This window comes from Lissotriton helveticus, chromosome 5_1 (assembly GCF_964261635.1).
Source record: "Lissotriton helveticus chromosome 5_1, aLisHel1.1, whole genome shotgun sequence".
In the NCBI taxonomy this organism is placed as follows: domain Eukaryota; kingdom Metazoa; phylum Chordata; class Amphibia; order Caudata; family Salamandridae; genus Lissotriton; species Lissotriton helveticus.
In genome coordinates, this window is record NC_136065.1 from 282,895,574 (window position 1) to 282,916,552 (window position 20,979).

The 20,979-nt window shown below is 46.6% G+C and overlaps 1 protein-coding gene across 1 annotated transcript in view; it reads left to right on the plus strand.

The window, feature by feature from the left end:
• Nucleotides 1-11,102, plus strand: part of LOC144754442 (F-box only protein 44-like) — a 236,982-nt gene extending 225,880 nt beyond the window's left edge. The window contains exon 6 of the mRNA XM_078642218.1: nt 7,816-11,102. Coding sequence (XP_078498344.1) covers nt 7,816-8,055 — 240 coding nt within the window. The 3' untranslated portion in view covers nt 8,056-11,102. The remainder of the gene's footprint in view (nt 1-7,815) is intronic.
• The last annotated feature ends 9,877 nt before the right edge of the window (nt 11,103-20,979 follow it).

Below are 20,979 nucleotides of genomic sequence, written 5' to 3' on the forward strand. Positions count from 1 at the left end.
TACGGTTGCAGGTTCTCCCCCCCATTAAGGCGCGCGATGCACACTCTACTGCGACACAGGCCTGGGACCCATACTAAACCCTGCACGATACAAAGCTAATGCAGTAGATAAAGCAGTGTGAGCCACGCAAATATAAGAGAGAACACTGTAGTAGTGCTGTTACCCTGCATTGGCCCCACTACGTCTAAGCCTTCCATTACTATCTTCTGTATATACAACTACCGTTCCAATTGGGAAGACAGACCCCAAACAGGCGAAGCTTCCTTTTGAAAACAAACGCCTAAACCAGACGAATGATGCTGGCCCTGAGCAGGACACTGCCCAAGGTTCCAAAGAACACATGGAGCAACAGGAGGAAGACATCCGCACTATCTTGCTGGACATGCGCTGCTGTATCAAAACAGTGTACAACAAGATAGACACTCTTGCCTCAAGTCTTGAAATAGTCAAAAAATTTGTGGATGCTCACGAAAGCCGGCTTGACACTCTAGAGAACAGGTTGTTGGATACCCAAGACTCTAATGCAGAATCCAGAAAGCAAATCCTTAACATGGAAAAAGTATTGGCTGTGATGGCAGATAAAAATGAAGATTTGGAGGCGCGCTCTCGGTGCAACAACCTATGTATTATTAGGCTGCCGGAATCAACTGCCATCACCGAAAAATGGAACCATACATAGAAGACCTACTGCGTGATTTATTCGGGCCAGTACTCTTGCAAGTCATGATCGTTGAGAGGGTGCATCGTTCCTTCGGCCCTAGACCCCCGCCAGGAGCAACGCTGCATCCAATAATTGCACGCTTTCTGAACTATAGGGACAGGGATGGCATTCACAGAGCAGCAAGGGATAGGAGCCCTATAACTCATCAAGGAAACTCCCTTTCTTTTTTCCCTGACTACATACCTACTGTCCAAGTAGCACGGAGGGAGTTCACGCCAGCGAAACGCATCCTACAGAGTGCTCCATTTCATATGCTATGCTCTATCCAACAAAGCTTACAATCAACATACGACCGAAAGACGCAATTCTTCACAGACGCTAAATCAGCTCTTAAGTACGCCAAACACATAGGTGCAAGGAAATCGCCCTCGCATTCCTTACAAGCTGCTTCGGAACAGAACCTGAGTGACAATGATAAACTGATTAAGTAGCTCTGCATTGTATTACACAAATGTGGTTATTATTTTATTAATCACTATAATGTTGTTAGTTATTTTGACTGTAACAGAATATGGTTTACTTCTCATGGTTATATAATGGTGCAAGCTTTTCCTTTGGCAGATTGCGTATCACACGCCAAAGCCTGGTCACCCTGCCACATGGCAGGTTATAGCCAGCGTCCCAAGCCCCACAGGGAGATCTCCCATTTGCTTTTGTTTTGCTCAAAGGGTTCTTCAAGGGTGGGGGGGTGGCCATAAGTCAAAACCTAATTGGGAGGATGATGTGGGTGGGGGGGTATAACATAGTATATTCAGGCGCATGGTCCTTAACTGCACAGCATATACATGAAGTGAAAAGTACCTTGGTTTCTCCTAAGGATTATTTCAGCTTCTATTTTTCACTAAGTGTAAAACACGGTAATACTGTATATTTTTTAATTTATGATGTTCTATTGTGTGCTCATCTTACAAGTACACATATCACACACATTATTTTCTGAGAAATGACTGAGACCAAATTCCTCACTTGGAACGTCTGTGGCAGTGGCGGCTCCTCTATATGGGCATTTGGGCGCCACCCCCCTGCTTTCTCGCCGTGCGAGAAGGCAGAAACATAAATGGTAATAACTACCATTTGTTTCTGCCTTCTCGCATGGGAAGAAAGCTGAAGTTCCTGGTTGGGGGTGGGCGGTGTTTCTCGAGGGCAGGGGGGAGTGGCTTGGCCACTGTTGTTCATACTGCCTGTTTGGGCAGCCTGAGGCCGCCCAAACAGTCAGTAGGAACAACAGTGGGCAAGCCTCTCCCCCCTGCCCTCGAGAAACACCGCCCACTCTCCCTCCTTCTCTCTGTATGCTGCAGCATACAGAGAGAAAATGACGCGGGTGGGGCAGCGGCCTCACCAATGATTGGTGGAGGGGAGGGAGGCTGCCTGCAGCCTTCCTGGTGACGAGCTGCAGAATTCAAAAAGCAGATCGGCGGGAGTCGGGTGTCTCGGGAAAAGCGGGATGGTAAGTTTAACTATTTTATATATATTTTTCCCTTCAACCCCTCCCGCCTCCCCCCCATCCCCTACGCGGCGTCCCCATTTTCACCCCCGCAATGCCCGCCGCGATAATTGTGGTGTAGAGGGACGCTCTCACCCCTGCGTCTTTTACACCGATGATAGCTGCGCCCTTGTAAGCTCCCCAACCGATGTATCTGCTTCTCGGTGCTTTAAAGGAACAGTCTTCTTTTTGGACAACTCAACGCTGCCTGTTTTATCGATCACAAATGAAAGGACACCTGAATGGGCAAAACTGGGATACGCACCTGAGACTTACACCTGGCAGACAGATTCTTAGCAGCGAGCTTGTAGCCCACTTAGCTGATTTGAGCTTGTGGCGCTTTAACAAAAAAGCAGAGTTCAGAAAGAAATCAGTTGTGCGTGGTGGATGTCAGTTGGAGAAAATGTAATTTCCAAATGAGTAATAAACAATGGAACCTCAGCCTGCTGTGCTGAGAGTCCAACTACTCCACACAGGCCTCTGTTGTAGCGTATATACGGTACTTTGTCAGGTCTGGGCTTGGATGTAGACTTGCCACGCCCTTTCCACGTGCAGGTGTATTGACCTTGCCCTGTGCATACAATGGGGCACAGTTTCAGTCCTTCTTCCCTTTGTTTTCAATCAGTGGCGGCTCGTAATGTCCGCCCCACTACTTGTCGACATTACGAGCCGCCACTGGTCTGTGGGCTTAATGATTTTAAGAAAGCAGGGTTGATACACACATATTTAAGTATGCACCACATAGACATATGTTTCCTCCAAGAAACTCATCTGTACTACGACTCTGACCCTAAACTAAAGAATAGATATTGAGGGAAGATACACTCAACCTCATACTCTAATTACGCATGGGGAGTCTCGATATTGATCAGGCGTGGCCTTGGTTGGTCAATCACACATATACAGATAGACCATGAGCGACGGTATATCATCTTAACGGGTACCCTTATGACAACTAAGGTCACCCTCTGGTTCATCACAGCACCCACTGGTTCACCACTGCCACCCTCTGGTTCATCACTGTCACCCCCTGGTTCATCACTGTCACCCTCTGGTTCATCACGGCCACCCTCTGGTTCATCACAACACCCTCTGGTTCACCACTGTCACCCCCTGGCTCATCACTGCCACCCTCTGGTTTATCACAGCACCCTCTGGTTCACCACTGCTCCACCACTGCCACCCTCTGGCTCATCACTGTCACCCTCTGGTTCATCACTGCCACCCTCTGGTTCATCAAAGCACCCTCTGGTTCATCACTGTCACCCTCTAGTTCATCACTGCCACCCTCTGGTTCATCACTAGCACCCTCTGGTTCACCACTGCTTTACCACTGACACCCTCGGGTTCACCACTGCCACCCTCTGGTTCATCACTGCCACCCTCTGGTTCACCACTGCCAGCCTCTAGATCATCACAGCACCCTCTGCTTCACCACTGCCACCCTCTGGTTAATCACTGTCACCCTCTGGTTCATCACTGCCACCCTCTGGTTCATCACTGCCACCCTCTGGTTCATCACAGCACCCTCTGGTTCACCACTGCCACCCTCTGGTTCATCACAGCACCCTCTGGTTCACCACTGCTTTACCACTGCCACCCTCTGGTTCATCACTGTCACCCTCTGGTCCACCACTGCCACCCTCTGGTTCATCACTGCCACCCTCTGGTTCATCACTGCCACCCTCTGGTTCACCACTGCCACCCTCTGGTTCACCACTGCCACCCTCTGGTTCACCACTGCCACCCTCTGGTTCACCACTGCCACCCTCTGATTCACCACTGCCACCCTTTGTTTCATCACTGCGACCCTCTGGTTCATCACTGTCACCCTCTGGTTCATCACTGCGACCCTCTGGTTCATCACTGCCACCCTCTGGTTCATCACAGCACCCTCTGGTACACCACTGCCACCCTCTGCTTCATCACGGTCACCCTCTGGTTCATCACTGCCACCCTCTAGATCATCACAGCACCATCTGGTTCACCACTGCTTCACCACTGCCACCCTCTGGTTCATCACTGCCACCCTCTGGTTCATCACAGCACCCTCTGGTTCACCACTGCCACCCTCTGGTTCACCACTGCCACCCTCTGGTTCATCACTGTCACCCTCTGGTTCATCACTGCCACCCTCTGGTTCATCACTAGCACCCTCTGGTTCACCACTGCTTCACCACTGCCACCCTGTGGTTCACCACTGCCACCCTCTGGTTCATCACTGCCACCTTCTTGTTCATCACTGCCACCCTCTGGTTCACCACTGCCACCCTCTGGTTCACCACGATCACCCCCTGGTTCACCACTGCCAGCCTCTGGTTCATCACAGCACCCTGTGGTTCACCACTACTACCCTCTGGTTCATCACTGCCACCCTCTGGTTCATCACTGTCACCCTCTAGTTGATCACTGCCACCCTCTGGTTCATCACTAGCACCCTCTGGTTCACCACTGCTTCAACACTGCCACCCTCAGGTTCACCAATGCAACCCTCTGGTTCATCACTGCCACTCTCTGGTTCACCACTGCCAGCCTCTAGATCATCACAGCACCCTCTGGTTCACCACTGCCCCCCTCTGGTTCACCACTGCCACCCTCTGGTTCATCACTGTCACCCTCTGGTTCATCACTGCCACCCTCTGGTTCATCACAGCACCCTCTGGTTCACCACTGCCACCCAAGGTTCTTCACTGCCACCCTCTGGTTCACCACTGTCACCCTCTGGTTCATCACAGCACCCTCTGGTTCACCACTGCTTCACCACTGCCACCCTCTAGTTCATCACTGTCACCCTCTGGTTCACCACTGCCACCCTCTGGTTCATCACTGCCACCCTCTGGTTCATCACTGCCACCCTCTGGTTCATCACTGCCACCCTCTGGTTCATCACAGCACCCTCTGGTTCACCACTGCTTCACCACTGCCACCCTCTGGTTCATCACTGTCACCCTCAGGTTCATCACTGCCACCCTCTGGTTCATCACAGCACCCTCTGGTTCACCACTGCTTCACCACTGCCACCCTCTAGTTCATCACTGTCACCCTCTGGTTCACCACTGCCACCCTCTGGTTCACCACTGCCACCCTCTGGTTCATCACTGCCACCCTCTGGTTCATCACTGCCACCCTCTGGTTCATCACTGCCACCCTCTGGTTCATCACAGCACCCTCTGGTTCACCACTGCTTCACCACTGCCACCCTCTGGTTCATCACTGTCACCCTCTCGTTCATCACTGTCACCCTCTCGTTCATCACTGTCACCCTCTGGTTCATCACAGCACCCTCTGGTTCACCACTGCCACCCTCTGGTTCATCACTGCCACCCTCTGGTTCATCACTGCCACCCTCTGGTTCATCACTGCCACCCTCTGGTTCATCACAGCACCCTCTGGTTCACCACTGTCACCCTCTGGTTCATCACTGCCACCCTCTGGTTCATCACAGCACCCTCTGGTTCACCACTGCCACCCTCTGGTTCACCACTGCACCTTCTGGTTCATCACAGCACCCTCTGGTTCACCACTGTAGATTATGGGGAGAAAGCACACCTGCCCAGCCAGCCTCAACAGAGACAAATTAATTTGGGGCTGGTTAATGTGTTACTGAATTTGAGCTTCAAGTCCGGCACCTGCTTCCTTATCTGTAAGTGCTTCCTGTGGCAGTTTAATTTTTGTGGCAGGAGCCATACTTGTAACTATTCTCTGACCCTGCTTCGAGGGTCAGAGCAGGGTCAGAGAATAGTTGCAACAAATCTGGAAGCGCCTCAGGAAGCACTTACAGGGTTACAGTAGGTGCCCAAGTTGAAGTTAATTTCTTTGTAACCATTTTGTAAATGGTTACAAAGAAATTAGCTTCAACTTGGGCACCTGGTTTAACCCTGTAAGTGATTCCTGAGCAAAATTTGTCCCGCTCGCAAATTCGCGGATTTTGCCGCGATTTCGCGCGGATCGCGAAATCGCGGAAAATCCGCAAAATCCACGAGCTGAACGAATTTTACGCCTATGCTTACTTCTGGGTACATCCCATCCCATTCCAGCCGCACGTGGCCATTGAAACAGATATAGCTGATCCCACCCCTCTACATGTAGCTGTCTATAACACCATATCACAGATCAGCAAACAAAATAAATACAGTTGAGACCTTGCGTTGGGCCTGGGAAGGTTTAAGGAAAGGTGTCGGGACACCACTACTTTACGCGCCCTCCACTTCGGTTGCACACCACCCTCATTTTCCCTTCTTTAATGATAAGGGTTCCATAGCACGGGCACGCAGCATGGGCATTTCCACATTAGGGGACCTGTACCCACCGGACACCTTTTTAGATCAGCCACAACAACAGGAAGACACTCAAATACCACTCCTGAACTTATTCCTATATTTCCAACTCCGAGCCACTAGCAAGACAGTGCACTTGACTTTCCCAGCCCCCCCAGACAAAATGAAGCCGCTAGAACCTCTATTAACTACATCATCACCATGTAGATTAATTACTAGATTGTACAACCTCATACAAACAAACACCCCTGGGGTTGCCCCCAAGGCACTAACACAATGGAGAAATGACCTAGAAGAACTGCCCTCAGACGAGCAATGGTTATTTTGTTGCTCACAGCTGAGATATTTATCCCCAAACTATAAGCTGAGACTTATCCATTTCATATTCATACATAGGATGTATCGCACCACCATGCAGTTACACAAACTGGGGTTACGTCCTGATATGCACTGCGTGGAAATGCAAACGTGAAGCAGCTGCCTTTCTGCATGTTGCATGGAGTTGCCCACCCATTGCTGAATTTGGAAAGAGGTGTAAGATACTATTCAAGCTGTCACTGGTGTGTTGCTGGAATATACCCCAGTGGTGGCACTGCTGGGTTATGTGGGGGAAATCCCACCTGAGAAACGCCGTTTGGTGGCCATGATGCTACTACTCGCAAAGTGCAGACTGGCCATACGATGGGGTGCCCCTAGAGCCCCCCGAATGGCTGCGTGGGTGCGAGATATTGCTTACTGTCAGGAACAGCTGGCGGCATTCTGAGATCCTATGCTGACAGCGTCTCGCAAGAGGGATATGGGAACATTTCTATACCTGGCTCAGAAGACATGTTGTGGACCTCCCGGATGGCTCTAGTCCAGTTCCAGTTGTCTCCCCGTCCAGATCGCACCAATACCCGCCTTAACACTCACCACTTTGCACAAATGTCCCTCACATATATGGGTCCGCCTAGCTCGAAACAAGTGATAAGGTCAATCATAGCTACCCTTCCCCTGCCCATTTAATGAGCCTAAAATCGATATGTTTATTTAGCCCACAGCTGATATTGTTATGTTCCAGTCACTTTAACTGTGAGAATTGCGATAATGTATTATACGGATGTACCTTTTTTTCCTCCAAAAGGACAAAACGCACTGGAGCAGTGAACCTGATTTTTATTCAGTATTGGTGTTTCAAAATTATTATAATGATACTCAGAACAATGCTGTGTAGTGTTAACATGTAAACATATGTTATATATATACCTGAACAAAATGTCAATGAAAAAAAAGCCCCATTGTTTCACTTGTAGAACCCTCTTTCACTTGGTATTGTCCTGCTGCTTGATTTTCAGATGTCTCACACCTTCCGGAAGTACGGTCCCGGCGTGCGGTACATAAAGTTTCAACACGGTGGACAAGACACCCGGTTTTGGGCAGGCTGGTACGGGGTGCGAGTGACCTGCAGCAGCCTGGTGATCGAGCCACCGGGCCCTAAAGTTTCAACACCGTGGACGAGACACCCAGTTTCGGGCAGGCTTGTACGGGGTGCGAGTGACCTGCAGCAGCCTGGTGATCGAGCCGCCAGGCCCTAATGGACAGTAAAGAGAGAGGCTTGGAAAGGATCCCTTCTATGCACAGTGCGACCACAGAGGAGAAGACCACAACTTTACGGAAGGCGGGGACCACTGTTCTGGTCCTTGGGTTCATGCAGATGACACATTTTCTCCCTGGATAGGAATGGGGGAGATCATATGTATTTATTTTGCTGACACATTTCCAGAAAAGGAATCACTGGCATAGAGGGCTGCCAGCTCTCTGGGTTTTTATTGACAATATCACCACATATCCGTTTTTCTCTTTATGATTTTAGAAATTTCTATTGGTTTCCGTTTTAACCTGCTCAGATTCTCGTACTGTCTGTTTAGCAAATCACATCATTTGTTTAATGCTTCAAAGCTGCATCCTGATTTATAAAACTAAACACTGACCCAGCGCCCATTAGGCTGCACAAATCTTCTCGCTCAATGCCCTTCACTGACTAACACCCGCTTAACTGCCATGCCCTGTCTTCATTTTTCATTGCATTTCTTTTAGAATTTAACTTGAACTACCTTACCAAATGAATATACAGCCACTACCTTCACCAACATCGTTAACCCAGTACAATGTAAAAATATAGGCTATAAAAAGCAATAGCAACTCCTCTCCCAACTAGTGGGCAGGGTCAAATTACTGTTCTAACTCCAACTTGAGCACTGATGGGACAAAGATTTGATGCTGAGATTTGCTGCTGGTCCAACGAAATGATCTGTGATTCGATATTCTGCTGACATCTGCAGTGAACTGAAGGGCTTGTGTTCGAATCCTAGCCAGGCATATTCAGCCTTCCATCCTACTGAGATCGGTAAATTGAGGACCATTAAATTAGGTATTAGTAACATTTGTTAAAAAAAAAAGCACACACACCAGGAAATGGAAGAAGTGTGAAATATAGCACACTTTAATTTAAAAAAGTTATCATGAACATATTTCTGTAGGCAAAATAATTTTTTTTTTTTTTAATTGTGGTGGTCTATTGTTTGGTAGTCACAAACAACCACACTGCCAAGCAACTCCTGTTCTTCAGTGTTTATTGTACTGTACAGTTTTTATTTTCTAGAACAAGCACAATACTTCTGTGGGTCGATTGTATCCAGAAATCTACCCCCAAACAACCGTTTTCCTGGGTATAGTAGTCCATACTAATATTATAAAGAGAGAGCCCAAACCTTTGAGGCGGGTAATCTCAGTAACCACAGCACCAATCACAACACCCAATTCAGCGTTGGAAAGGGCAGTTGCAGCAGAAGGACATAGGCTATGCAGACGGCCACAATATACATTTTTTTAAAAATTGTTTTTATTAACTTTTCAAGAAACAGTGGTGTTCATCACAATCATACAGTGCAAGACATACAATTGTACCGTAGGACACCATATACATTTAAAAGGTAAAAGAACCGTGCCAGCAAAGTAGTCCCTTGTGGGCGTGTCTGCATTGTGCTGGGTGCCTGACTAACGCTGGGGGCGTGTGGTACGGCCATCACATCGTGGGCTGTGGGCGTGTGCGGGGGGGCGTGACAAATGCTGGGGGCGTGTGTCCGCCCTTCATGCCATGTGAGTCGTACATACAAGCGCCAATTACGTTGCTGTGCAGCATCAAGGGGCAGGCAGGGGGCGTGAGAAACGGTGGGGGCGTGTGTCCCGCCTTCATGCCATGTGAACGCAACTGCGCCGCATCAAGGGGCACGCTGGGGGCGTGAGAAACGCTGGGGGCGTGTGCTACGTTCCGCCCTTCATGCCATGTGGGTCGTACATTAATCAGAAGATCGTCTGCTGTGGCCGTGTGCTGGGGACCTGACAAACGCGTTCAGCTGGAGGCCTGGTAAGTAACATTACTGCAGCCTCTCCTGCGCCCTGTTACTGAACTCTCTCATTCAACAAAATTAGATGCGCCTGCTACCATCAACCAGGGCTCTAGCCGGGCTCAGGCGGTGGATCAGTACACTAATTACACGCGCCTGATAACATCAACCAGGGCTGCAGCTGGGCCTCAAGCGGGGTAACACGCGCCTGCTAACATCAAACAGGCCTGCATCTGGGCCTCAAGCGGGGGAACACGCAAATGAACGTGTCTGCGGGGACAATTACTGCAGCATCTCCTCCTCGCTGTCACTGAACTCTCTCATTAAACGGATTTACCCGCGGCTGATAACTCTCTCATTCAACGACATTACACGCGCCTGCTAACATCACCCAGGGCTGTAGCCAGGCTCAGGCGGCGGATCACTACACCAATTACACGCGCCTGCTAACATCAACCAGGGCTGCAGCTGGCCCTTCTCTGTCCCTATTCTAATGAAACAAAAAATGTTGTCTACCGCGGGATTTTAAAATAAATTGCCCTTGCCAAATACACACATTACACACATTCTATTTCATACCCGGACAACGTCGGGACGGGCTGCTAGTGTACTATAACATGATTCACAAGGCCCAGTGTAGTTTGCAAACTGCAGTATAATATTCCATCAACATTGAACAGCATATATCCAATTCTAGTGCAGTCGGTGCAGAGTGCACAAAGTGCTCAGTGATTGATACATATTTACATTTATTCATATTGATGCACAAGAACAACACAGGGTATTCACATGTCACAACCCACAACATCAACTTGAATACACCAACATCTTGACTCGAGTGGGAATGATAATCCAGTGGACGTTTTAACCAATATGGAATTAAGCCGCTGGTCTCATCAGGACAGGGCCATCAGTCTAGTGTCCCTATTTGGAAAAAGGGTTTTCCTTAGCCCCTATATGTCACACCATACAACAATCACAATGTCGATCTCCAATACATGAAAATAGGCTTTGTCTCTCAATACGCGCTGTGTCAGGATTGTTCCTCAGTGGGACTGGGTTCGGTCTTGCATTATGGGCCTGTCCTTGTTATTCGTGATATATAATGTTTTTTCAGCACTCCTTCTCAGTGCCTTCTTGTTATTGTGATCATGCTATAGCATCCTATTATGAAGTATTCTATTGAACCAAATAATCCAAATAAAGAAATACTAATTACAAATCAGTAATACAAATAAGTCATTCAGTGTGTTATCTCAAAATTACACAATTGCTGTTGCAATAATAAACCGTGCAGTGTTTTAACTATGGCAATAATCCACACATAGTTTTCCATATGGGTCAGTGCATTCACTGTAGGAACATTTCTGCAGCATGAATCTGCTTGTTATGTATGGCTGTCACAGAGGGAAACTGCGGTGAATAATCGATTCCAAAACTGGTTCTTCACGGCTATGACGTAGCAACATTGGGAACGTTTTCCATTATTAATACTTCATATGAAATTCCTGGCTGCTCTTTCAGGGCATTCATCAGCCCGTCATCGCTGTACTGGCTCTCTGTTCAGCTTCGGAGAGGAGATGGTGGGGAAAGCACTGTGGTTAGTGGGGGAGGTGATAGATATCATTTAAGAAGGTGAGGTTCCGTGACGATTTTAACCTGTGTTTGTAACATTGTCGCAAATGCATAATTTTGGTATCAGTGAACCGCAAATGATCCATTTAGTATATCCTGGTGTTTTCGCTATGCTACGAGCAAGAGCACTCCTGTTACAAACACATTTCTGTTCTTCCCGTGGCATCCATCTTAGAACAAGGAAGCCATTTTGTATTCCTTGCCCTCACATAGTCAATGGACACGCAATGACCTCTTTTCATTTAAGGACACGTAGGCTTTAGCCGGCAATTCACCTTGCTAGTGACACGTGCACCTTAGGCCAGCAACGCTGTGGCAGCATGACTCGGCAAGAGCTGCCTCCCCAGCCGGAGGCCAGTCCTGCTATACTGGTTCTCGTGTTCATTGGTCTGATCATGATTAGGTGGCCGAAGCTGGTAACCGTGCCCATTTACGACCCACAAACATTTCTTATCCTACTTTTCTATCTTCTGCACCTGGCTCTGCTCCTTTCCTTCTGGGCCTTTATTAGGGGGAGGTAACGAAATTTACGATGAGGCGGTCCGGGTCTTGAATGGAAAGTTGACACGGGATTATGATGGAATAGTGGGAACCCCTCGTTCGTAATGTTTTGACATCAGATATGGTTGACGATTCCTGTGCAACGCCAAATATTTATTGTTTAAGATACAAAGGTTTTGGAATGTGCTAACTTGTAAAGAAATTTGCCTGAAGCCCAATATTCAGTATATAAGGAGCAACCCTCTTTGTACAAATTGAACAGGCTCCTAGATACTGCCCATGTGTAGTTTCTGTGACTTCTGTGTCCCTGCAGTAATAAACCTTTGGTCTTTGACGCCACCATCGAGAAGCCCGTGTTTCTGTTTGTTTGTGCACCGAGACAGGTAGAACTCCGGGGTCTTCGGGTGTTATCCCTGACACCTCTGGACAGAACCAAAAAGTCCAGAACTCCAATTGGCGCCCAACGTGGGGCGACGTCATTCGGTACCGGTCCAAAAGCCTGAAGAGTTCGAGAAGCTTCGTGTGAAGATTTCAGAGGGAGGCGCCCCACTTCATCGATCCCGGCATATCGCAAAAGTGGCCCGACGTTCTCTTCCACGAGGGTTCCCGTTCAGACGGCTGCAGTGGTCCGTTGCCTTGACCGTCGCCCTGTCTTGGACCCGAGGTGCAGTCCTTAGTACGGCGAGACGTGACGGGTTTCTCCTTGGTGACGTCTTCAGTGCCTCAGTTAAGTATTAAGTGGTTGATAGTTGGTTACTTCGTAAGGGTTGCTCCTGTTTGGATAATCCTTTTAGTTTTTGGTTTGGTTCGGTTTCATAAGATTATCGCTGGTTATTCTGGTTACGATAATCATTCAGTTCAGTTCGGGTATCGATACGTTTGTCTGTTCTGGTAGGCCTAAGTTCTTGGTTCGAGTGCGCACCTTTCTTTTGGTTTGTGTTTTATCTGTTTTGTGTTCCGGGTTATAAAATGGTAAGTCGGAAAAATTGTATGTTGTCTTGTTTTAGTTGCAACAGGGATTCCCAGTTGGAGGACTCGTGTTCGGTTCCTCCGATTGGAACTCCCCTTTATGATCTATATTGCAAATTTGGTGTGGGCCCTATCTCTTATAACGAGGTATGGATCCACTACACAGAGAAAGATGGTGTCCTTAGTTGGCCACTGCATGGTAGTTTTGAACCTCAAGTTCTTGATAATTTAGAAACGAAATTATTCAAGAAGAAAGCCCGGCCGGCAATGTTTGATTCTTTCCGTTATTGGCGAAAAGAATCTAAACAGAGAGAAATTAAAAAGTTGAAGAAAGAACAGAAAGAGCAAGAGTTGACTTTAGAACAGTCTGCTAAGCAGCTGCAATTCAACGAGTCTGAGAAGGCAATGGAGGTGGCCAATAGAGAGCGTAATTTAGCGATAGACAAGTGCTATCCTGCTTTGCCATCGAGTACAGCTAAGATAGTAGAGGACCCTGAAAAGGATCCCCTGTTGTCTTACCTGTTACGATCACCCCCACCGTATGCACAGGGTGCTACGGCTCCACCTATACCGAATGTTCAATTACCGGTTGCTGGACAACCTGGTGTACCTGCTCCTCTGAATCAAGTTCCTGTACCTCCTATGGTCAATATTAATGTTCCTTCGGCACCCCCTCTTTCAGGGTTGCCGGCTTCTTTACCTATACCTGTATCGCTCACACCTGCTAGTTCACAAGCTGTTTTGCCCGCTACTCCTACTGTTCCTAATCTATCTGTTCCAACTGCTACTCTATTTACTGCTTCTGCTAATATTATGACTCCACTTTCTGTTCGTCGGAGAATCACTGATTCTGTCTCTAACATTCTATCTCCCTTCTATAAAACTCTGATTAAGACTCCTACCTCTGACTCTGTGCAGAGACGTAGTCAGCTTCCCAGTACTGAAGAAAGAGGGATATTAGATTCCACTGCTCTTAGATGGATTTCGAAAGTTGGAAGATATAATGTACAAGATGTATTAGATACATTTATGCAATGGAATGAACCGACACAAAGATATGTGTTCGATGAAATGTGTTTCCTTCTACGTGAGGAATTGGAAGAGGATGACCCTGAATCAAATCTAGAAGAATTAATTAATGTTCAGAAAGAGTTTGCTGCAGGTATGATAGTTGGACAAAATATAAAAGAAGCGATGGAACTGGTTTTAAGTTATAGGAATGACCCATCCCTTCGTTCACCGAGGGAGTTAGAGAAACGTAGTACGAAGCAAAATCGTCAATATCCAATGAGAGAGGTTCCACCAATTTGGCGTGAAGCTGTGCAAGCTAATGTAAACCTTGGTATTGCAGCCGCTCCGGCCCAATTCCAGAGAGTATGGATACATATTCCATGGAAGCGAGCTGAAGTATTAGCAGTGAAACAGGCCTTGCCAGATCCGCGTAAAAATCCTGCAGGATACTACAAAGAGTTGGCTCAAACAGTTGACGCTTGTGTATTAAATCTAGCTGACATAGATCTGCTATTTGGTAATGTAGTACCGCAACCAATTTGGGCTAAAATTCGTAAAGAGAATCATCCAGTTGCCCTAGGTGGTGATTGGGCAGCTATAATTGCAGCGGATGGTCAACAAATAGGTGGTTCTAAACCTGAACCCTTAATTACTAATTTGCCTGGTAGAATAATCGATTTAATGAAAACCCTAATGCCAGCATTACGCGTTAACTGGGACAAATTGTCCGCGTGCAAACAGAAGAAAGACGAAAGCGTCTCCGACTTTTTCACAAGATTCGAGGAGACTTTTGTGGATCATAGTGGTCAGGATATGAGCACAGAAGGAGGCCAGAGATTATTTGTTGATAAATTTGTGCACAATCTGTTGCCAGAACTTAGTGGTAAATTAAAAAATTCTGAAAGTGCGTGGGCTGTCTCTACGACTGCGCAAATACTTGCTACTGCCCAGTACTATGAAAATAGGGACAAAGAGGAGAAAGAAAAATCAGATAAAAAGACGAAAGAGTTAAAAACTAAAGTTCTTTTACAGCAAGCATATCCGCCTCGCACGAATCAGACTAATACACAGCAAGGGTCATATCAAAGAACGGAGTATAATTCTCAGAGGCCACAGTACCAATGGAATCAGTGTGCTTATTGCAAAATGGAAGGCCATTATAAGACTGAGTGTCCGGTACGGGCACAAAATAATGCTGCGGCAGCTCAGAGAGGTCGTGGTAGTTCTATGCAAAACTCTAGAGGTCGAGGACGAGGTGCTATGCCTCCACAGACAAGTGATCGCCCTTCTAATTATTTCGACCAACGAAATGGACAATCTGCCCAACAGAATAGGTCTCAACAATATCATGTTGAAGATTACTATGAAGCTAGTGAGGAAGTTCAGCCAAGGGAGTACTAGGACAGCCATGGACAAAGAGAGGGAGTAGTATCAGTTCCAGTAGATCAGAGTGGGCCTTATGTCGCAGTAGCAACATCAGGTATAGTCGAACCGTTTCTGTTGGATACTGGTGCAGCAAAAAGTTCTATCATACATGCGAAACTCCCTGGCGCACCTTTGTCTGGCTCAACAAACGTTTCAGTAGGTTTCTCAGGCGCCCCTGTTCACAACCCTGTTTCTGGTCCTTTGTCTATTTCTGTTGGACCCCGACAATTGAAAGCACCCCTGATTTTGACGACAGGTTGTAATGAAAATCTGCTTGGTTTAGACTTATTAAAACGCCTATATGCGACATTGTACTGTTCTCCAGAAGGAGTACAGCTTACGTTGGGTAAAAGAATAATTTCTCCGATGTACTTGTCGATGGATGCACTCCCACCAGAGCTGCGTTCTCTCCCTGATACTCTTTGGGCGACTGGTCCTAATGATGTAGGTCTTTTAGAAATTCCACCATATGTAGTAACTTTGAAAGCGAATGTAAAATTTCCACGAATTCCACAATACAGAATTTCTACTGAAGGTGAGCGTGCGCTCCTACTGATAGTACAAGATCTGATCAAGAAAGGCGTTATAGAAGAAACTAGAGGTAATGTCTGTAATAGTCCTGTACTGCCCATTCTGAAACGAACTGACCCAACAAAGCCTCCAGTATATAGGTTTGTAATTGATCTTAGAGAGGTTAATAAAATTGTGATTCCACAGTTTCCTGTGGTTCCAGACATTACTGCATTGTTAACGTTAATTCCTGCTACAGCGGCATGGTTTTCAGTTATCGACTTGAAAAATGCCTTTTTCAGCATTCCGATAGCCGAGGAAAGCAGAGATATCTTCGGTTTCTCTCTAGGAGGACGAAGCTTCAGGTTTAAACGCGCTCCACAAGGTTATTGTGAAAGCCCATCCATTTACAGTCAAGCATTAAAAAGCCAGTTAGACTCATTTGTACTTCCTCCTGGTTCTGCTTTAATACAATATGTAGATGATCTTCTAGTGGCTGCCGATGACAAGGAAACTTGCAAAACAGCTACAATTTCTTTATTGCATCATTTGTCAAATTTGAATCACAAGGTGTCACCTTCAAAAATGCAATACTGTTGCCAAGAAGTGACCTACCTAGGTCATCTCTTGTCAAAGGAGGGAAGGAAGTTGACCCCAGAGAGAATAAAAGCAATTACACAGATGAATGTTCCTAGCACGCAGAGAGAAGTACGTGCCTTTTTAGGTATTACCTCATATTGTAGGCAATGGATCCCAAATTTTTCTCTTTTGGCGAAACCATTGGTAGCTTTGACTGGGAAAAATGTTCCGAGTCCAGTGCCATGGTCTGCCGAATGTCAGGAGAGTTTTTCTGAGTTACGAAATGCACTGTGTTCAGCTCCGGTATTGGGTACACCCGATTACAGTAAACCATTCACGCTCTATGTCCATGAGAGAGAAGGTTGTGCGTTGAGTGTTTTGACACAGAAATTTGGTGATAAACAACGCCCTTGTGCGTATTTTTCATCAACATTAGATCCAGTAGCTAGAGCGTTGCCTAGTTGCTTGAGAGCTACAGCCGCAGCTGCAGCCTCCATTCGACAATCTGCTGGTTTGGTAATGAACAACATGCTAGTGGTTATGGTTCCTCATGCTGTGGATACACTCATGAACCGAACCAAGACGCAGCACCTTACCAGTGCTAGATTATCAGGTTACGAACTGACATTGCTAGCAAGTCATATTCAGATCAAAAGATGCAATGTATTGAATCCAGCAACATTGTTGCCGACTAGCCAAGAGTCGAGTGATTCCGAACCACACGACTGTTGTTTCAGAACTGAGGAAGAAACAAAAGGACGAATTGATTTAAAAGATACTCCATTATCAGATCCAGATGGCACGTTGTATGTTGACGGGTCTTGCTTCAAATTGGAGAATGGTGATGTAACTGCTGCCTATGCAGTAACGACTTTGAGTACGATTGTGGAGACTGCGAGAGTGAGTCAGAATTCTGCCCAGGCTGCAGAATTGATCGCGCTGACAAGAGCGTGCATTTTAGCTAAGGGAAAGAGAGTGAATGTGTTCACAGATAGTCAGTACGCGTTTGGCGTGGCCCATAGTTTTGGCCGTTTGTGGAAAGAGAGAGGTTTCATTACGTCCCATGGGACTAAGATTCAACATGGCCAACTAGTTAATGACTTGTTGGAATCTCTAACCTTGCCGACTGAAGTTGCGATTGTGAAATGCAGTGCTCATAAAGCAATCACGGATGATGTTGGTCGTGGGAATGCTTTTGCTGATGAGACTGCAAAACAGACAGCTAGAAATATGATGAGTAGAATGTATGTTGCAACGTCTGCAAGATGGATTTCTGAGTCTGGAATGTGTGAGGACACAGTGGAAAGCGTGAAAGAAATTCAGAAAGAGGCGACTGAGGAGGAAAAGCGTGCATGGAAAGAGAGCACGGGTAAATTGGACTCGAGTGGGTGTTGGATTGACTTGTCGGAACAACAGCGTTGGATGTTGCCTGATGCGTATGTGCTTGCAGTAGTAACGATGGCACATGGAGCAGCGCACATCAGTTCTAAAGGGATTTGTAAGATGTTGGCTCCAGTTTGGAAGAATGATGGGATTAGTAAGTGTGCAGAGAGAGTGGTGAGAAATTGTATGGTATGCTTGATGCATAATCCTGGCAAGGGAATCCCCACACCTGCAGGTCATTTCGCTCCTCCTTCCTGCCCCTTTGAAGTGATCCAGCTAGACTTCATTCACATGGATCGTTGTAATAATCTAAAGTACGTCCTAGTGGTAGTTTGTGCTTTCTCCAGATGGATCGAAGCATACCCACTGAAGGACAATACTGCTTTGTCCACTGCCAAGATCCTTCTTAAAGAATACTTCCCCAGATTCGGAATGCCACGGATTGTATGGTCAGATAACGGAAGTGAGTTCGTAGGGAAAGTTATGCAGAGTGTGTGTGCCGGCCTAGGGATTAGACAAAAGTTTCACAGTGCGAATCATCCCCAGTCCGCGGGTTTAGTTGAGGGTTACAATGGTACCCTTAAACTGAAACTTGCTAAGATACAAGCATCCACGGGTTTGCCCTGGCCAGATGCACTGCCTTTGGCTTTGTTATCAACAAGAGCAACTGTACATTCTAGAGTAGGGCTTAGTCCATATGAAATAATTTTTGGTCGTCCTGCGAATGTTTGGGGGGTACCTAGACCGAAAGAATTTGAGCAGCTGGAATACCCAATGTTAATTGATTATCTTTTCGACTTGACTGCTAAATTGAGCCTTATTCACCAACAGGTTTTCGATGCATTGCCAAAGCCACCGGAGAGTCCAGGTCATCAGCTGAAACCTGGGGATCAAGTAGTCATTAGAAATTTTGCAAGAACGAAAAATCTTCAGCCCAGATTCGTTGGCCCTTTCCAAGTCCTATTGGCGACGAGAACTGCTATTCGTGTGGCCGGACGGAAGAATTGGATCCACACGACACATGTCAAACGTGTGCCTCTGCCACTTCCTTACGACAACTGGGTAAAGAAAGGAATCAGTGCCTCTGAAGCAGAACAAATACCCAGGTTCATCCCTTTCAGTGATGCAGAACTGATCACGGATACATCAAACTCTGACTCTCCTCCTGAAACTGCTCTTTTGAACCCTGAACATTTGCCATCTGCACCAAAAGAACATTTGTCATCTGCAAACGCGAACATTGCAGCGTCGGCTGAAAATATATTGTTTCCAGATCAGACAGCTCCTGCAAAACTGAGATACAACTTGCGACCTCGCAATATGGACAAATAAAGCAGGAAACTGCCTATTTTCAGATTTGAATTTCCTATACATTGCCTCCAGCCAGGAAGTTTGCTATTATTTTGTTGTTTTAAATTTTGCCTTGCCGTCTGGGTAGCCGTAGGGTCGTGGCTGTGTGGCTAGTTGAATCTGCGGGGGTCAGACATAAGGTCGATCTTTCTGTTAGTTCTGGGAACTCCCAGGGCTGATAGAGGCATTTTCATCTACGTACACATCATCAGTGGTCACGAGCGGATTGTAGAAGATGGAGCTTCCTGAGCTGCAACGAAAGAATGTAATTTATGTTCGCAGAAATAGACTGTACCGAATACTTCACAGCAAATGCTTTCTAATGCAATGTGCAGTTACATTTTTAATTGTTTTGATAACGTTGGTGGGTGGAATCATCTTTGGTGTGCATTTGATTTTTATGCCGGTAACTACAGTACCTCCCCTTGATCCTACTACTTCTACGGTTTCTTCTATGCATTCTTTTCACTCGTTTCCTGAACACGAACAAGCTCGACGCTCTGAATTTATTAACAATACATTTGTACAGCTCTTGCATCAACACCAACTGGTAGTTAATACTACAGACTGCAGGGTGTGTGGCTTGATACCTCACACTATGGATAAAGGCATTCCCTATCTAGTTTTGCCTTTTAGCTATAATGGATCATTTCAGGCCTTTCAGACTATTTTTTCCTATGCCCTTGAGACCTATCCTCCGCGTCCACCACGGTCCACTAAATACAACTCAGCCAACAAAGCTTTAGTCCAGGGAATTATTGACATGATTAAAGACGTCAATAATACTCCATCATACCCTAGAGATGAATTACGGGTGTATTTGAGTTGGAACTCTACAGAGTATCGCCTTAGTTTGGGAGAAAGCAAGCGTAAAAGCTCCACTTCAGTCTGGGTCGTGCCTCACCGAGGTCAGGTCTGTTTGCAAGGAAATGGGAGAAATCTGAGAGCTCAGCTAGGGAGGAGTGAGTGCGTTGAGACTTACGTATTTCCGTCTAACTCCTCCCCTGCCTTCCTTACTGCTAGGGGTACTTACTTCATCTGTCAAGACAGAGCGTATACATGGCTGCCTGCTGACTTCTCAGGTTCATGTTATATTGCTCGATTGTTACCTCCGACATACACTGCTTCTTCAGATTATCACAAGACCAGAGTAGCAAGAGGTGTCTTCAACAAGGAAGATACCGCTGGTCAGGAAGCTGGAGACTTCTTCAAAGGTTTCCTTCCGTTTTGGGGGCCTATGGCCAATAGTAGAAATCTACGTCAACTAACACGGGTAGTTGAATCTACTATTACAGAAACCGCTGGTGCCCTTAGTAACTTAACAGCTGAGCTTCAGGCGGATCGTCTCATGACGTTGCAGAACTGTATGGTTCTAGACGTAATACTTGCAGATCGAGGTGGGGTATGCAGAATGATCCAATCGAGCTGCTGTGTTTTTATTCCCAATAATGCTCCAACCGTCTATGAAGCGATCTCTAAGCTACACAAGATTTCCGACTCTATACACGTAGACAAGGGAAACTGGTCCTTCATGGAGTGGTTTTGGACTCTGGTATCAGCGTGGGGATGGAAAGCTCTGATGGTCCTTGGTGTCATCCTAGTATTTCTGTTCTCATGCTGCCTTATTATCCAATGTGGTCCCGCTTTGTGTAGCCTCTGTGCTGCAACCTGTTTCAGAAAACGACCTGCATTAGGAGAAAAGACACGAGACAGAATGATGATGCAACAACATGTCACTGACCTAATGAG